This window comes from Narcine bancroftii, chromosome 8, assembly GCF_036971445.1.
Source record: "Narcine bancroftii isolate sNarBan1 chromosome 8, sNarBan1.hap1, whole genome shotgun sequence".
Lineage (NCBI taxonomy): Eukaryota > Metazoa > Chordata > Chondrichthyes > Torpediniformes > Narcinidae > Narcine > Narcine bancroftii.
Window position 1 is genome coordinate 53,203,310 of NC_091476.1, and position 17,374 is coordinate 53,220,683.

General features: G+C 42.5%; 1 protein-coding gene across 10 annotated transcripts in view; it reads left to right on the plus strand.

The window, feature by feature from the left end:
- LOC138740698 (fibronectin type-III domain-containing protein 3A-like) overlaps positions 1-17,374 on the plus strand; it is a 137,143-nt gene that overhangs the window by 63,837 nt on the left and 55,932 nt on the right. For all 10 annotated transcript variants that reach the window (XM_069893736.1, XM_069893737.1, XM_069893731.1 and 7 more), the window contains 6 exons: positions 3,197-3,255; positions 7,272-7,420; positions 10,116-10,175; positions 12,133-12,271; positions 16,200-16,253; positions 16,373-16,494. In XM_069893736.1, coding sequence (XP_069749837.1) covers positions 3,197-3,255; positions 7,272-7,420; positions 10,116-10,175; positions 12,133-12,271; positions 16,200-16,253; positions 16,373-16,494 — 583 coding nt within the window. The remainder of the gene's footprint in view (positions 1-3,196; positions 3,256-7,271; positions 7,421-10,115; positions 10,176-12,132; positions 12,272-16,199; positions 16,254-16,372; positions 16,495-17,374) is intronic.

Sequence of the window (17,374 nt, forward strand, 5' to 3'; positions counted from 1 at the left end):
GGGGTGCCCCATCACTTTCTTCTCTTGGACCCTCCACGGCTCCAAGCTAGGGCATTCTGCCATTGAAAAGGAGGCCCAGGCGATTGTGGAAGCAGTCTGCCACTGGCGCCACTACCTGGCCGGCAGGAGATTCACCCTCCTCACGGACCAGCGGGCGTTCATGTTTAACACTACCAACAAGAGCAAGATCAAGAACGACAAAATCCTGCGCTGGAGAGTTGAGCTGACAATCTACAGCTACGACATCCAGTACCGCCCCGAAAAGTTTAACGACTCCCCTGATGCCCTCTCTTGCACCTGTATGTCGATACACGATGACAGGCTGCAGGCATTGCATGAGTCCCTCTGCCATCCGGGTGTCACCAGGTTGTACCACTTCATTAAGTCCCGGAACCTGCCGTATACCATCAGGGATGTCAGGGACATGACTGAGGCCTGCCGGGTCTGCACGGAGGGTAAATCCCATTTCTTCCGCCCACGCCAGGCCCATGTTGTAAAGGCTACTTGGCTTGTTGAGCGTCTCGGCATGGACTTCAAAGGGCCCCTGCTTTTCACGAACCGAAATGTCTACTTCCTCATGGTAGTGGACGAATATTCATGCTTCCCTTTCGCTATCCCTTGCCCGAATTCCTCCATGGCCACCATCATCAGGGCCCTGGGGCAGATCTTCACCATTTTTGGGTACTCCACTTTCATCCACAGCGACCGGGGGTCTAGTTTCATGAGTGATGACTGTGCCAGTACTTGATGGCAAGGGGCATCGCAACCAGTCGCACGATGAGCTATAACCCGAGATGCAATGGGCAAGTAGAATGCAAAAACGGAGTGGTCTTGAAGGCAGTCTCCTGGCTCTCAAGTCGAAAGAGTGGGTCGTTGAGTACTGGCAGGACGCCCTGCCCGAGGCGCTCCATGCCATTCAGTCGCTGCTGTGCACAGCTACAAACGAGATGCCTCATGAACGTCTGTTCTCATTCCCCAGGAAGCCAGCGATTGGAATGTCCCTCCCAGCATGGCTCATGTCCCCGGGACCAGTGCTCCTGCGTAAGTACGTATGGACACACAAGGCTGAAGCCCTGGTCGAGCAGGTCTTCCTCCTACATACGAACCACAACTACGCCTATGTTAGGTTCAGCAGTGGCAGGGAAGACACCATCTCAACCAGGAACCTGGTGGCACCAGGAGCACCCACCACACCACGCCATCCTTCAGCCCAGGATGACGCTGACCGGGCATACATCCCCATCCCCAGGCAGCAATGGTGCGTGTCGGACTTCCCTGACCACCAGGGGCCTGTTTCAGCCTGGGAGATGAACCTGCCCCCCCCCCTAACCCATCCAGAATGACCCTCATACGTTGACCCTGGACCCCTCTGGCCACCCCTTTGCGCGGCACTGCACCAGTCACACAGACCCCTGTCGCCAGCCCCCCCCCCCACTTCCCCTCCAACCAGTGACCAGGAGCCAGTCCTACGACGTTCATAGTTACCCTGGCGGCCACCGGATCATCTCAACCTATAAATATTGTATGTTGTATAGTGGGTACCATTCCTTGTAACTGCCCCCCTCCCCACCCCCCCCCCCCCCGGGACAATTTTAAAGAAGTGGGTGAATGCGGTGGTACACCACCGGCCTACTGCAGGGGGCAACCTCTGTACCTACAGGAGTGTAAGGGGACAAGACAACACCTGCCGGCTGTCAATCACCCTCCGGGATATAAGTCTATGCCGGCTTCCCGAAGCTCACTCAGAGTTACTGCAGCTACAGCCAGCCTGGCTCTGTGGAAGTCTTTGTGGATTTGTACAGACTGTTGTACAGTCTTTACCTTGTGTGTGTATGATTCTGGCTCACATCACACCATAGACCTCCTCATTAGAAGACGACAGTCGATAAGAATTAGAAACAAGGTCTCATCCTCTCTGACGATCAATCCAAGTGTACCTCAAGGATGTGTGCTAGCCCATTATTCTACTCACTGTACTCCCATGACTGTATGGCCAGACATAATTCAAATGCTGTCTACAAATTTTTTGAAGACAACACAGTTGTCAGCAGAATCACAGACGGCAATGAGGAAGTGTATAGGAGGGAGATGGATCAGCTAGTTGAGATGTGTCACAACAAACTTGCCATCAACATTAGCAAAATCAAGAAGCTGATTGTGGACTTCAGGAAGGGGAAATCAGAAGATTTACAATCCTTTGGCAGAAGAAATTCCTCTGAAATGTGCCCTCTTGTCCTAAACTCACCCACCATGAGAAACAAATCTTTGACATCTGTTACCTGGCTTTCAAAATTTGAAATATTTCAATGAATTGCCATTCTCCTAAATTCCATTTAATGTTGTTCCTTTATTTAAGAAAGGCAGCAGGGATAAGCCTGTAATTGCAGGTTGGTGAGCTTTACATTAATAATAGGGAAAGCATTGGGAAAAGCTTCAGTAATAAGATGAATAAATATTTGGAAAGGCAGAATCTCCAGGGCTTTTCATCAAAGAACGTTGTTAAAGGTTTCAGGTGGATATTGATCAGATGGATAATTGGGATGGAGAGTTGACAGATGGAATTTAATCCTTTGGCAAGTGTGGAGTGATACATTTTGGAAAGTCAGATTGGGGTAGGATAAGTTGATACTCCAATTAAAAATGTCAAAGTGAACAAAAGTGACTTTCAAAATTGTAAACTTTTAAAACATATTTTGTACAGTTTACAAAACATGGTGGAAAAGTGACAATAAAGTGATGGTTCTCATAAAGTTTCTAAAAAATATAATTCCAATGCAAAATTGATATTACAGTTGAAGTCCAAAAATCCAGATGCCAGAAATCTGGACCACCTTAGAATCTGGACTTTTTGAAACTTTCAAACATTTTAAATTTGGCGGGCTTTTGTGTGCATCTGTGACAGATACACAGTGGCATTTTTCTTTTTCTTTAAAACTGCCCATTTTGATAAATTAAACATTAGATGAAAGAAGCTATCAAAATTTACCTTCTTGTCTCTTCATTATTCCTTGTTAAATTTTAATTTTAAAAGTACTGCCTGAAAATCCAGAAAATCCAAAAATCTTGGCCAACCCACTCCATGGGCTTTCTGGGTTTTCGGACTTCAAACATACTTTTTCTCATTGTATTCTATTTCAAAGCATTTAACTTGATTTTTGAAACCTGTCATTTCTGTCTATTTTTTAAAAATTCTCAGATTTGGACTTGGAATCAAAATCTTTGCAAGATCTTCTTTCTAGTATTAATAAACCTGTGGTAAGTAAAATTAGACTAGAAGAACCATTTATTCTGACGTGGATATTGCTGGCAAGGCCAACACTTCTTATTCTTCCCCGGTTGTCCCAGGTCATTTCAGAGAGCAGTTTATATATGTGTGTGTGTGTGATATCTGGGTGCGAATGGCAGACGTCCTTAGTGGAAGACTCCTGATGTACCAGATTGGACTTTACAACAATCTGCTATTTCGATGGTTCGCATTACTGATGTTAATATGTTACTCCAGTCATTCAGTTATTTAATTGAATTTAAAAGGCCCATTGTGGGAGTTGAACTTTTGGATCAATCTATTCTATCAAACTGTATTGGAACAATTCTGCAGGACGACCAGTAAACCGGGGAGGGGTGGGGCAGGGGCAGGGGCAGAGAAGTTGGGGTCGCCTACTGTTTTACCATTATTTAAGAAAGGTTGCAAGCAAAAACCTAGAAACTACAGATAAATGAGCACAAAGTCAGCGGTTGGTAAGTTATTGAGGGAGATTCTGAGAGACAGGATTGAACTGCATTTGGAAAGGCAAGGACTGGTTTGAGAGAGTCAACATTAGAATCCATGCCTCATAAATTTAATTGATCTTTTTGAAAAGGTTTCCAGGAAGTGAATGAAGACATTTGACACTGTTGATATGAACTTAAACAAGGTGCCAAAGAGTAAGCTGGTGCAGAAGGTTAGATCGCATGGAATCCAGAGTTACCAAGCAAATTGGCTACAAAATTGGCTTGACTGAATGAGATGGGGTAGTGGTGGAATGGTTTTCTGTCTGAAAGCTGATGGCTGCAGGGATTGGTGTACAGTTCATCATTTATTTTAAACACCTGGATGAGAATGGTCAGGATGTTTGTGGCCGGCATGAAAATTCATGATCTGGAGGACAGTGAGAAAGGTTATCCAAGATTACAATGGGATCTTGATCAGCTGACTCAGCGGGGTGAGGAATGAGAGAGAGTTCAATTTGGACAAGTTCAAATAATTGAATTTTGCTAAGCCAAGCTCGGGCAGGACTTGTATGTGGTGGAGCCCTGGAGAATGTTGCAGAACAGGGAGACCTTGGGGCACACACATATAATTTCCTGAAAATGGTGACCCAGGTAGACAGAGTGGTGAAGTTGGAATGTATTGGTTAGGGTACTGAGTGCAGAAGATGGGACATGTCATATACAAGACACATTGGCAATGCTGTTTGCAGTTCTGATCACTTTGATGTCTTTAAGCTGAAGGGTTAAAAAAAGTCGTGAGGATTTTACAGGGCTGGAGGCTTGAGTTATAGAATGGCTTGATAATTATGCATCAGACATAAAAATTGGAGCCAGAATAAATGTTGAATTTGTCTTCACGCCTCTTGATTTATGTAGGTAATAGTAATGTATCTTCAATGTATTATGAGGTAGAAAGCAAAGGGAAATGCCCTTTAGTTTGCCTGTTACTCGGTTTCCCACTCCTTTAGTATGTGTTCTCATTACTGGGAGCCCATTCAACAGCAAGGTAAAGCTTTGTTTCATTTTAAAAAAAGGATGGAACAAAGGCTGACATACAGATAAAGCAGTGTTGTTGAGCGAGCTGAATTTGATTAGTCTTCAACATCCTAGCATTCTTTCTTCTAAAAATGTCTGAGTGAAGTACAGCACAAAAAAGGCTATTTGGCCCTGTTGCGTCTGCACTGACTAATTTTACACTAATCCTCAAAAACAGATCCTTGCATAATGCCACCTCATCTTCTGGTCTTCAGAGTCTTTGAATGTGTTGCGAATCTTCCCACACCTGCAACAAATATTTACATTCTCAATTTCCTGTTCTGATCAGAAGGCCGGAACAATCTAAATCAGAATGACATCTTTTGCATCTGTGATGCATCATCTTTCCCAAATCCAGCAACCTTTTCCTCATGTTGCAATTTTCAAAATCTCTGGTAATCTCACATTTAGAGCATTGTGTTCAGTTCTGGTCATCTCATTCTAGGAAGGATGTGGAAGCTATGGAAAGGGTGCAGAGGAGATTTATCAGGATGTTGCCTGGATTGGAAAATACATCTTAAGGTTAGCAAAACTAGGACTTTTCTCTTTGGAACAAAGAAAGATGAGAGGAGACTTAATAGAGGTCGACAAGTTTCTGAGAGACACGGATAAGGTGGACAGCCAGTGCCTTTTTTCCTATAGAAAGAATAGCAAACACTACAAAGTGAATGGAGGAAAGTTTTGGGGAGACATCAAGGGTAAGGTTCTTTCCTTACCCCCCCCCCTATAAAGTGTTGAGTGCCTGGAATGTATTTTCAGGGATGGTGGTGGAGGCTGATACATTAGGAGCATTTAAGAGACTCTTAGACAGGCTCATGGATGAAAGAAAAATAGAGGGTAATGAGGTAGGATGGATTTAGTACTTTTTTTTTGCTAAGAATATATAGGTCAACATTGAGGGCAGAAGGGCCTGTACTGTGCTGTGTTCTATTATATGCAGTTTTGATCTCCCAATCTAAGAAAGGATGTTTTGGCCAATGAGGGAGTTTCAGAAAGTTTCTCCAGAAATATCCATTTACATTAATCCTGCAGCAGACGTGGACTTTTACCCCCTCCATAAATCTTCGCCCACGAAGCCAAGCCAAAGAAGAAGAACACTAGTCACATTTATTCTCCCCAAATTTGCCTCCAACATGTCTTTCCTGTTTTCTCTGTCTGGATCCACACAAATATACGCACATCGATGGAGTATTCCCTCAATCTTTTCTGTTCGAAATTGAACTATCATAGCCAATCCAATTTTTCCAACGCAAACATGAGAGAACATACCAACTCCTTACAGACATTGCGGGATTTGAACCCTGATTGCTGGCACTGTTATGGCGTTGCGCTAACCACTATGCCAACCATGCCGCTCATTGTCAATCATGCAATCATTCTCTTCCCCTGCGATGGTAGGACTGATATATGAACAGAGATTAGGTCAGTTATTCATATTTCTTAATACTTGGAAGAATAAGAGTAGATCTTATGGAAACATGCAACTTTATGACAGGACTAGATAGATCAGATGTAAGAAAGATGTTTGTGATAACTGGGGAGTCCATGACCAAGAATCATTAAAGATAAGACAGAGATGAGGAGAAATTACTTTTTCTACAGAATGGTGAATGAATTTGAAGCCAAATCATTTAATATATTTAAAAGGAAATTGGGTATTGTTCTGAGGCTCGAAGAATCAAGGGATGCCAGGAGAAAACAGGAACAGGTGACTGAATTTAGGTGGTCAACCATGATCGATTTTTGTGGTGGGACAAGCTGAAGGGCCTACTTCTGGTGTGATTCTATTTCTATGTTCCCGTGAAACTGTAACTCGCTGCTGCTTGAGAGAATGGTGGAGCCTGAATTCCTCCTTTGATTTCATTTGGATGTACATCTGAGGAGCTTTTCCCGACAGAGCTATGGACCAAATGCTGGAACATGAAATTGGACTGCATCGCTCTTTTTTGACTGACACTGATGCAATAGGTCTCCTCATATGTCTCCGTAAGTCTCTTCTATGACATTTGGGGCCATGGGGGCTGTGTTTGTCCACACCACCACCACCACCCCTCCTCCAAACTACTTTCAAACTTGATACCTACACCCACAGCTTGACTTGCAACCCTGTATGCTTTTCTTCCTACCCTTCCAAACATGGCTTCCAATTTGACAATGCTGTTCAATTGCCTCAGCTCAACTGCAGCTGAAAACCTTATCTAATATTCTTATCTTATGGTTTTTTTTGTAGCCTTGCACATTTTTTTTCAGGTCTTTGGAAGGTAGATCTTTAGGTCTTGTCCATTGTCCAGAATTTTTTTCCTTTCCAGGATTTGCCTCCTTTCCTTTGATAGAACCTTTGCTCATCTAATTATCGGTAGAGTTGGTTGTGCATAATTTGTTCATTTTATTTATTTTTACCTCAATTACCTCAATACCTTAATGGATCAATATTTACCATCCTGTTAATGTGATGTGTCTGTGTTTCCTCACAATCCTGGTTGTAGGTATCTGAGATTAAAGGAAAATCAGTTGTCTTGTCCTGGACTCCACCCTCCTGTGCAGATGGCAATGTTAACCAATTCCAAGTCGGTTGCACATATGAAGTTACAATGTCAAGCACTGGCACAAATGGGAAATTTAAAGTGGTTTATAAGTAAGTGTCCTGGTTTGATTTTGTTTTATTGTGAGGTATTTGTTTGACTTTTTTGCAAAGAGTCTTGTGTTGGGGCACAGATTGAAGTTCATCCCATCCCAGCATCATGTTCATAAGTGTCTCTGAAGTCTGAGTGTGTGACGGGTGTAAATCACCAGAATTTAAGTTCTGCTGAAAACATGCTTAGTGTAGGTGACCCCTCATTGTAGTTTATAACATTAAAGTATCTTTAAAAATTATACTGTGAGTTGTGAAGAGGAAAACATCCGTTTTTTTATATATATAAAAATCTTGGTCATTCAAATATGAGAACAAAAATACCTTGTTGGAAAGAATAGAAACCCAACGCTTACTAAGTAGCGCAAAACTATAAAATAGAAAATAAACAATTGCAGGTGTTGAGGCTCGAGCTGCTGGAATAAGTCGGCAGGTCAACCAGCGTCCAACGGTAGAAATGGTCCAAGGTGTTAGGAGTAAAGTAAAAAGGGGTGATGTTATGAATATGAAGGGGGAACAGAACTTGGGAGGGGCCAAGAGGTGAAAGGGATGAAAGTGTAGGAAACTGCTTTTCTTTCCCCTCCATGACACTTGTTTTCCACTTTATTTCACGGGCATCACCTCCTCCACTGACAGGAGCAAACTTGCACAATCTACTTTCTCTTTACACCTCGTCATTTCGTATACTTCTATTGACCTGGTCATCCTTTTCCAGAGAAAACCGTGTCACCCTCTCCAGTCTATTTTTGCACTGCAACTCCTCAATCCAAAAACCACTCTCGTAAATCTCCTTTGGACCCTCTCCAGTACCTGGACATCCTTTTATAATGGGATAACCAGAATTAAACAGTACTCCCACTGAGGCTGGACTAGTGTGTTAAGGAAGCCGCAGCATAACTTCCACTTTGATATTCTATTCCAGTATGAATAAAACACAGCATTGAGTGTGCTTTTCCAACCTACCTGGCCATTTTCACCGACTTGGCCTTACATCTCATTCTTCCCACCAAAATACACTTCTCTGTGTCAAACATCATCTGCCATGGGTTGCCTACAGTTTCCTTTCTACTTCTGTCAAAATCCAAGGATACCTCCTATTTAATTCCAGGGAATTTGTTTTTTGAAGCCTCAATTTTCAGTAGATCTAGTGTTTCAGTGATCTCCACCTTGAGTGTTATTTCCTGGAAATAATCCTCAGTAGTTCAAATGTGCATTGTTGTCCATGACAGGATCTCATTTATCCACATACTACCCTTTTATTATATATTTGATTTGAGGGCTGGTGATATAGACTAGCTTGTTTTGGATGGCACCATTCTCCCTGGAGTGAAAGAGGGTGGGTGGTGACTAAGGTTTATAAAACGGAGAGGTTAAACAAGGTGAAAGGTAAAAGAAAGGAGGGCCAAAGTTTAAGGTGAGAGGAAGAAGGTTTAAAGGAGTTTGGGGGTCTAATTTTTCCGCATGAGGTGGAGCAAATGTGGATCAGGCTGCCAGAGGAGGTGGTACAGACAGGGACAATTACACCAACAGGAAAGGATTAGAGGACCAAATGTAGGCCAGTGGAGCTAGCTTACACAGACATCTTGGTCAGTGTAGTATGTGGACAGAATGGCCTGTTTCCGTGCTTTTCAACTCTGTGAATCTCAATAGATCTATACGCTTACAGTGGCACGATTGGTGTAGCAATCAGTGCAATACCTTTACAGCGTCAGCAATAGGGACAGCCTTAGTGCTTTGGAGGAAATGAATGTGCTGGTTGATGGCCTGCCATTCAAATAGGCTACTGAGGGTGTTGAGCTCCTTCGCTGGCAGAGGTCATTTCACTACATTCGTGACCTGGACATTGCTGCCTCTCGGGGTTTTTGCCTTTGTAATTTCCTGCACACTGGGTCAGGAAAATAGTGCAGCACATTTCTGCTTCAATGGATTCTTGAAAAGGACCCAGGGTTTCTGAATTCAGTATGATCCCAGTTTAGAGGCCAAAATAAGGAATGCCATTGACATGGCCCTCTCTGAAAGTTGACACATCCAGTGTAGACTCATCCTTTTGAAAGTTAACTTACCTGAATCAAATCCATAATCTAATCCATAATAGTTAAAACAGCATCAAAAGTAGTATCACTCGTCTCTCCATGAGGCCTACCTTCTTTCCCTTCAGTTACAGTCAGTGACTCTTCTTCCATCTCTTCAGTTTGGCCAAAAGCTTTTCTTTGTTGTTCCTTTAATTCTGCCATTTTCATCACCTTGCTTCTGGTCTGCACACCTGCAGACCCAGACCCGACATGTTCAGATCGCTGCCGGCCGACTTCACTGACAGCCCAGACCCTGCCCAAAAGATCGCGTACTCGAGACGCACCGCGCACGTGCGTCTTCCGATGCACTGCCTTGGGCTGCCGGGACCCGTAGAAAACTTTCAGGTCTTTTTTAAAGAATTATAATTTGGGTATTTATTAGTCCAACTGGGGGGAAGACGAAATTACACTTCTTCTTCCTTCGCCATCAGGCCACGCCCCCAATCTACATATTTTCAATAAGCCATAAAATAAATAGTACAAAATGATGTCACATTGCCTGAAGTACGATGATAAAAGTTGTTTTTGATAATTGCAATGTGGATTTAAATATCTGAATTTTAAAAAAAATCTGTATGAGGAGAAATCAGATAAATATTATTTAAACCCTTTTCTTTGAATTTCAGTGGAGAAGAAACCACAGTCACAATATCGGAACTGCGACCTGCCACAGATTATCATGTTAGGTACAAACCTTGTTTGTGCGTGATCTGCATGTTATCTCTGCACCCAAAATCATGTAAATAATTAAACTTACAAAGGATTAATAGTAGAGAAGAGTTTAATTTTTTTTTGGTTGACGTAGCAGTCAGCGCAATGCTGTTACAGTGCCAGCAATAGATTGTGGCGTTCAAATCCCATGCTGTCTGTAAGGAGCTTGTATGCTCTCTTTGTCTGCATGGGTTTACCCCAGGGACTCTGGTTTCCTCCTACCCCTCACAACGTACTGGGGTTTGTAGGTCAATTGGGTGTAATTAGGCAGCGCGGGCTTGTGGGCTGAAAGGGCCTGTTACTGTGCAGTATGTCTAAATTTTAAATTTAAAGACAGAAATAGACAAGGTAATGTGGTGATCATAGTGGTTAACCCAATGCTGTTATAGCGCCAGCAACCTGGGCTCAAATCTGCAGCTGTCTGTGTGGTTTGTATGTTATCCTGTGGTGCTTTTCTGGGTGCTGCAGTTTCTTCCCATGTTCCAAAGATATACAGAGTTGGTAGGTTAATTGGGAGTAATTGGGCAGTGCGAGGTAGTGGGCCAGAAGGACCTGTTATCATGCCATATCTTTACAATTTAAAAAAAAGACATAGTTGGTCATTTCTGCAGATAATCCTGCCTTTGACAAAATAAAAATCTGAACCAACTTTAATTGTTTTGATATTCAAGTTGTTTTTACTCTTTCAATCAGTATGAAAACCAGGTATTATTACAAACATTTTCTCCTTCCATTTTTTTCCTCTCAAGAGTTCTATTAACTTTTTTTAATACATGTGAACTATTTCTCAAAGCTGCCTTTGTCACCCAAGAGATTTTACCAGTTTTGTCATCACATACCATCCAGGTGTGTTCAGTGAATCTCAGTTTGAAATGGTGGTGCACTGAGGTAGAAGCAAGCAAGCACAAAACTCGAAAGACTGTACAACAGACTTTATACCAGTCAAAGTCTGAACACCATTCATGCTTCGGTGGCTCTCCGTGTGACTGGCTCAGGAGGAGCCAGCTCAGGTCTATATTCAGGTCGGCTGATTGATAGCTAGCCAGGTGGAGTCAGCCCCTTAGGTGGTCTTTCTGCAGGTACAGAGATCGCACCCTGCAGTCGGCTAGTGGTCGTATCACCACAGAAACAAGAATGCTAGCTGCTTTATAATTAAAACTGAAACTAGCTGTAGTGTCCTGTTACCTTTGCTGATACTAGGTATTTCAGTAGTCAGCAAATACTAAATGTGAGACATTCTTCTTCAGTACCTGATTAATCTTTGACCTGCTGAACAATAAGAAGACTGTAGCGACCCGCGGCCTACTCCGTCGCCCGACACAAGTCAATCGAGCAGGCTGCACGGCCCTAGACAGCCTTCTTCTGTAGGCCACAATGGCAACAGAGCAAATGGACCAATCGGCAATTGGCAGATCATAAAGCCGCCAATTAGCGATCGGCGGAGTGTAGGCCATGCCCGCTGATAACGTAGTAGCAAGGCTCAGCTGGCCTGTAAAAGGCAGAGCAAATGGCCCAATAAATCAGTACTGTTTGTACTCTCTAGTGTGCATGTCTTCTCTAGAACTCTAACCCAGAGCTATAACCATAGCCACATGCCACAAGACCATACTTATGTAGTTTTGCAGTTAGATTTTCCTGTGCTCCATCTGCAATCGAGGGCAAGCAAAAAAAAAACTGAAGAGATTAGAAATAAACACTAAAAATGATGGAAATACTCAGCTGGCCAGGCTGTGTCAGTGGAGAGCAGGGCTGGTAAATGTTGAAAATGTACAAAATTTGGTGTGACATCAACTTTCATATAAACCATCATACTATTTGGTACAATAAAGATATTTTGAAATTATGATAAACCAATTCTGTAAATCCTGCCCGGTGGAGAACTTCTCAAGGCTGTTACAGGACTGTCCATAATATGATTGTTCTTTGCTACAGAATATCAGCAGTGTGTAATTCAGTGAAAGGGTCTGCTTCAGAACCAACAAGCTTTACCTCAGCAATCACAGAACCGGATTGGCCAGCTCCACCTAAGCTCATTAATCGGACCAAAAACAGTCTCACTTTGCAATGGAAGGTATGAATGTTCAGAAAGATCAACTACAGCTGTTAGAATATGATTTTCCCTTGGTATGTGACTTCAACAATTACCCTCTTTCTGGCTGGAAGGATGTCACTTGTGGAACATTAAAACGATTAGACTTCAGCTTTCAATTATTTTTATCTTTAGGAGGGGGACTGTAAAATATCCACATTTGCCCGTTGCAGCTGGCAACTCTGCAATAGGACGTAGATAGCCTGAGCAATTAACCAAAAGCCTGGGATAGGAGTTTAATGGAGGAGAGTCGTGCATTTCACTGGGGAGGAATCAAAGGCAAGAATGTTATCAAAATAGAGAGAGACTTCAAACGGGTAGAGGCAGAGTGATCAAGGTGTTATTTTGCACCAAACTAGCCATGAGAGGCATAGCAAGTTAGTCGGAAGGCAAATGGGATCTTGGCGTTTCATGCAAGGTGATGAGAGTTCAGAAACAGAAGAGTACTGTAGTAATTGTTCAGGATATTCGTGAGATCAGATTGGTGCACTGTGTATTGTTTTATTCCCTTTATTTAAGAAAGGATGCACCATAGAAACATAGAAAATGGGTACAGGAGGCCATTCAGCCCATTGAGCCTGCTGTACCATTTAATACAATCATGGCTGATCATGCAACTTCAAGATTCCTTCACTGTCATGTGTTCAAAATTTGTTTACTGTTGTTTGCCCATTAAGGAACACAAAGCAGTGTTACTAGCCCAGTCCCTCTATCAAAGTGGTGTTACTTGCCCAGTCCCTCTATCAAAGTGGTGTTACTAGCCCAGTCCCTCTATCAAGAATAGAAAGAGCAGCAGAAGAGAGTTCCTTCAGAGACATTGAGTGTCCGTGGATCCTTTCACCTCCTCCAAGCTGGTGTTTACTGTGGCCCATAACCTTCGCAACTGCACTTTCTGCTGTCTGGTCCAGCAGTGAACCCGAGCTCCAGGCAGCTGAAGTCGTCATCCTCGACCCCTGGTTCCTCAACCCCAGTACCAGAGGTCCTTCAAGAGCCCCGCACGCCATCAGCACCCTCGTGGATCCTAATCCCAGTAGCTGGTCCCTATGAGCCAGTCTCCAGCAGCCGACAGCCTGGTGTGAGTCCTTCAGCTGCTGAGTCCCTTGCTAGTCCTGCTTCTTTGGCCTCTTTCCCTGCTCCCAGACTTCTCCTTTTCAGCAAGAAGGGGGATTCGTTTGTCCTGCTGCCCTGAGTCAGTTCGCTGGTCCACCAAAGCCCTTTTGGATGGAGCTGCTGGGCTTGGGCATCGTCATCTTGGGCATGGATTTCGTTAGATTCTCTAATGTTTAAAAAAAAATGCATTCTACAGGCAATTTAAAGTGCTCTATTCCTGCTTTCTTCCATGCCCCTTGATCCCTGTAGCCAATAGGGCCACATCCAAATCTTCCTTGAATATGTCCAATTACCTGATCTCAATAACTATCCATGTAAATAGTTCCACAAGTTCACAAAACTGAGTGAAGACCTTTCTCCTCATCTCAATCCAAAATGGCTTGCCCCATATCCTTAGAATGTGATCCCAGCAGATTTACTTGGCTAATTTGAGGGATGAGAGATTTGTTTTATCACTGTGGCTAAAGAAGTTTAATCTAGAGTTTAGAAGAATGATAAGGGTCACTGCATGATTTCAGCTACCCAAACCATGCATATTAGATTTAAAGCATCTCGTCCAAGGTTCCAGAACCTTGCCATCCTTGCCTTTCTTCCTCAGAGAAACATCCCGTTCCCGAATTCTGCTGAGTTGGCATTTAAACAACTCCCACATGGTAGATTTGTAGTTATCAAACAACAGCGACTTCCAATCAACTCTCCCCAGCTCTTACCTCATAATATTGTAGTTAGCCTTCCCTCAATTTATTACTGTCCCCTGAGGTCGAGTCTTACTTCATCCTTTCCTATCTTAAAGTTTGCAGTTGAGATTGCTATTCTCAAAATACTCTCCCACTCTATCTCCAATCACTTGGTCTGTCATTGGGCTTCCCTGGTTGGATCATCTACATGCTGTCTCCATAAACCTCCTGGATGCACAGAACAAATTCTGCCCCATCCCTGTCTATTGTGTCTGAAACATTTAAACCCTAGAATGTTGATCTGATATTCTTCTCTTTCAACCAAAACTCTGATGTCAAAATATCGTAGTTCCATTGCACTAATACAAGGTCGAAGCTCATCAGCCTTGCTCATAATACTCCCTGCATTGAAATACTTCAGTCCATCAACCTCCCTGTTGTTTCTTTCAACCTTAACTGACCTAATTTCTACCTTTACTTCAACCGCACACCCTCCCCTCCACTTGCTTCTCTGCTTCCCATCCCACTTGCTTCCTGAGTAAGACGTGCATATGTCTTGTGAAGATATTGGTGCTCTGTTCTCATTGCTGCCATCAGAAAAGGGGTATAGGTGCCACAAAATTCATACCACCAGGTTGAGGACCCCCCCCACCCCCACCTCACCGTCAGACTCATTCAGAGACTCATTTAAGGACTCCTACTTTGCACATTATTACTGAATTTGCATTTGCAGAGTCAGTTAGTTTACATTTCTTTCTTTGTTTATAATTCTGTTTTTTTTATATGTATCTTTTTCTTGTGTACAATTTACAGTTACTGTTAAGTAGACATTCTGCCTGGCCAACAGGAAAAAGAATCATCTCAGGGTTGTATGCGATGGGTTAGGGTTAAATTTGAAATTTGAATCTCCAGTTTATGTCCAACATATCCTTCCAGAATAGTTCCATCTGCCCTGTGGTATGATGAGTAAGTTTGCCGATGACACAAAGATTGGGGGTGTTGTGGATAGCAAGAAGATTTTCTCAGAGAGCAGGAAAATATCAGTCAGAATTTAATCCTGCCAAGTGGAGGTGACACATTTTTGTAAGTCAGAAAGACACTGAACATTCCACTAAATGGTAGGGCACTAATGAATGTTGATGAATAGAGGACCTTGAGGTTCACGTGCATTGTCTGTGAAAGTAGCTAGACACAGGGAGCTAAGGGTAGTTAAGAAGGAATTTGGTGGATAATCTGAAACCTGCTATTAAAGGAGGCAATCATGCCAGGTACAATAATTACAATGGAGTTACGTGTAGTCAGCCACTTCAATACATAAGGCAAAGAAGGTCACAGATCATTGTGGGTGGATGAGGTGAGTCTGGATGGACCAAAGGGTCAGTATGGATGTATTGGGCCAAAGGGCTCACCTGTGCTGTATCACTTTATTATCTCAAAAGGAATTGATGCCTGGAGGCAGCTGAGCCACAATCGTGTTGGTGTTTCAGTAAGGGAGTTAGTCGTCTTGTTTACAAAGAAAAAGTATTTTTCAGCCTTTCTCTACTGGGTGATTATGTAGATGATGTTTTATTTTTGCATTACAATGGAAATAATGTATAGGTTGAATACCCCTTATCTGAAATGCCTGGGATCAGACATTCTTTTGGCTTTTGGGTTTTTTTTTCGGATTTTGGAACCATGGAACTATGCATGCACAGTTACATCAGCAGAATACCTGTATCAGTGGTTAAACAGCAAACAACGGCAGACTTGTAGAGCACTGATATGATACCACAAGCGGAAAATTCACATGAGATAATGTTTAGTACCAAAAGAAAACTTGATCTCTGCTTACAAAAGATAAATGCAGCATCAAATATTCTGCTGGATCGCTTTTTCAAATGTTTCCTCCACACTATCAACTATATCTTTGTACCACAGAGCTCCGTTATTACCAAACTGGTGTCAACAGATCATCAGAGCTCCACATGGGCAAGTCAGGTGTTTAATTTATTTCCACTTGTGACGTCATGTTGGCGCTAAAAAAAATTTTTTTCAGGTTTTGGATGGGGTATTCAACATGTACTAATATGGTCATGAACTCTGTACTTCTGATATCCAACACTATCTAACTTTTGTTTCAGGCACCCAATGATGGGGGTTCTAAAATCTCCAATTACTTATTAGAATGGGATGAGGTAATGTTTCTTTGCACTATTCTCCCTATGAAAGGCCTGAGTTGTCATACACTGTAGATAAAGTAGTAAATTATTTTCTCTATTTGCAAAATGGAATTAACTGTAATTTCTCTATGCAGGGAAAGCATAACTTTTTTAAGGAGTGCTACCTTGGATATCAGAAGCAGTGCAAACTGACCAAATTGTCTCCATCTGTAGGATACATGTTCAGACTTGCTGCTAAAAATGATATTGGATTAAGGTTAGTAATATCATTTATAAAATAAGTGAGTGGCTTCACTTCATTGGGGTAAATAAAATGTAATCCAAGTTGAATTGTGGTGAAGATTTTTTGGCCAGCTGGCATTAGGAAGAGCTGAATTGATGTTACATCACCAGATAGTACATCCCACTGTCGCTATATTCTGTCGCAGATACACATGGTCCTTGCCTGAGTGGTGAGTATTATTGGGCTAGTGTAGCAGCATAGACAATACTGCTTGGGAGGCAGGAGAATGGGCCAATTTTAAGAAGAAAGTGCAGTTATGATGGAATGAAGTGGTAAAGGAAAGAATGAAGTCAGAACAGCTGACCTTTTGTCCTTGGTACCAAGTCTTCTCCCACTCTCCAAAAAAAACAGGGTTGTAAGTTAATTGTAGGTGATTGGGTGGTAAGCATTTTAATAGCCAAATCAGCTTCTATGATGTTGTAAATGAAATTCCATTTTAACCTTAAACCTGTGCCCTCTAGACCTAGATTCCCTGTCTCCCATAATTTTATTAACCTCTATAACAGTGGTTTTCAAACTTTTTCTTTCCACTCCCATACCACTTTGAATAATCCCTATGCCATCGCTGCTCTGTGATTAGTAAGGGATTGCTGAAGGTGGGATGTGAGTGGGAAGGGAATTGTTACTGAAATATTTTGCTTGAGAAAAATTGTCATTGGCCCATTTCCTTTGGAGTTATGAAACTGTGCACATAACGAGTCAATTAGGTACGATTAAAACAGTGGATTTCAAACTTGTTCTTTCTACTCACATACCCCCTTAAGCAATCCCTTACTGATCACAGAGCACCAATGACATAGAGATTACTTAAGGGGGTATGTGAGCGGAAAGAAAAAGGTTGAAAACCACTGAT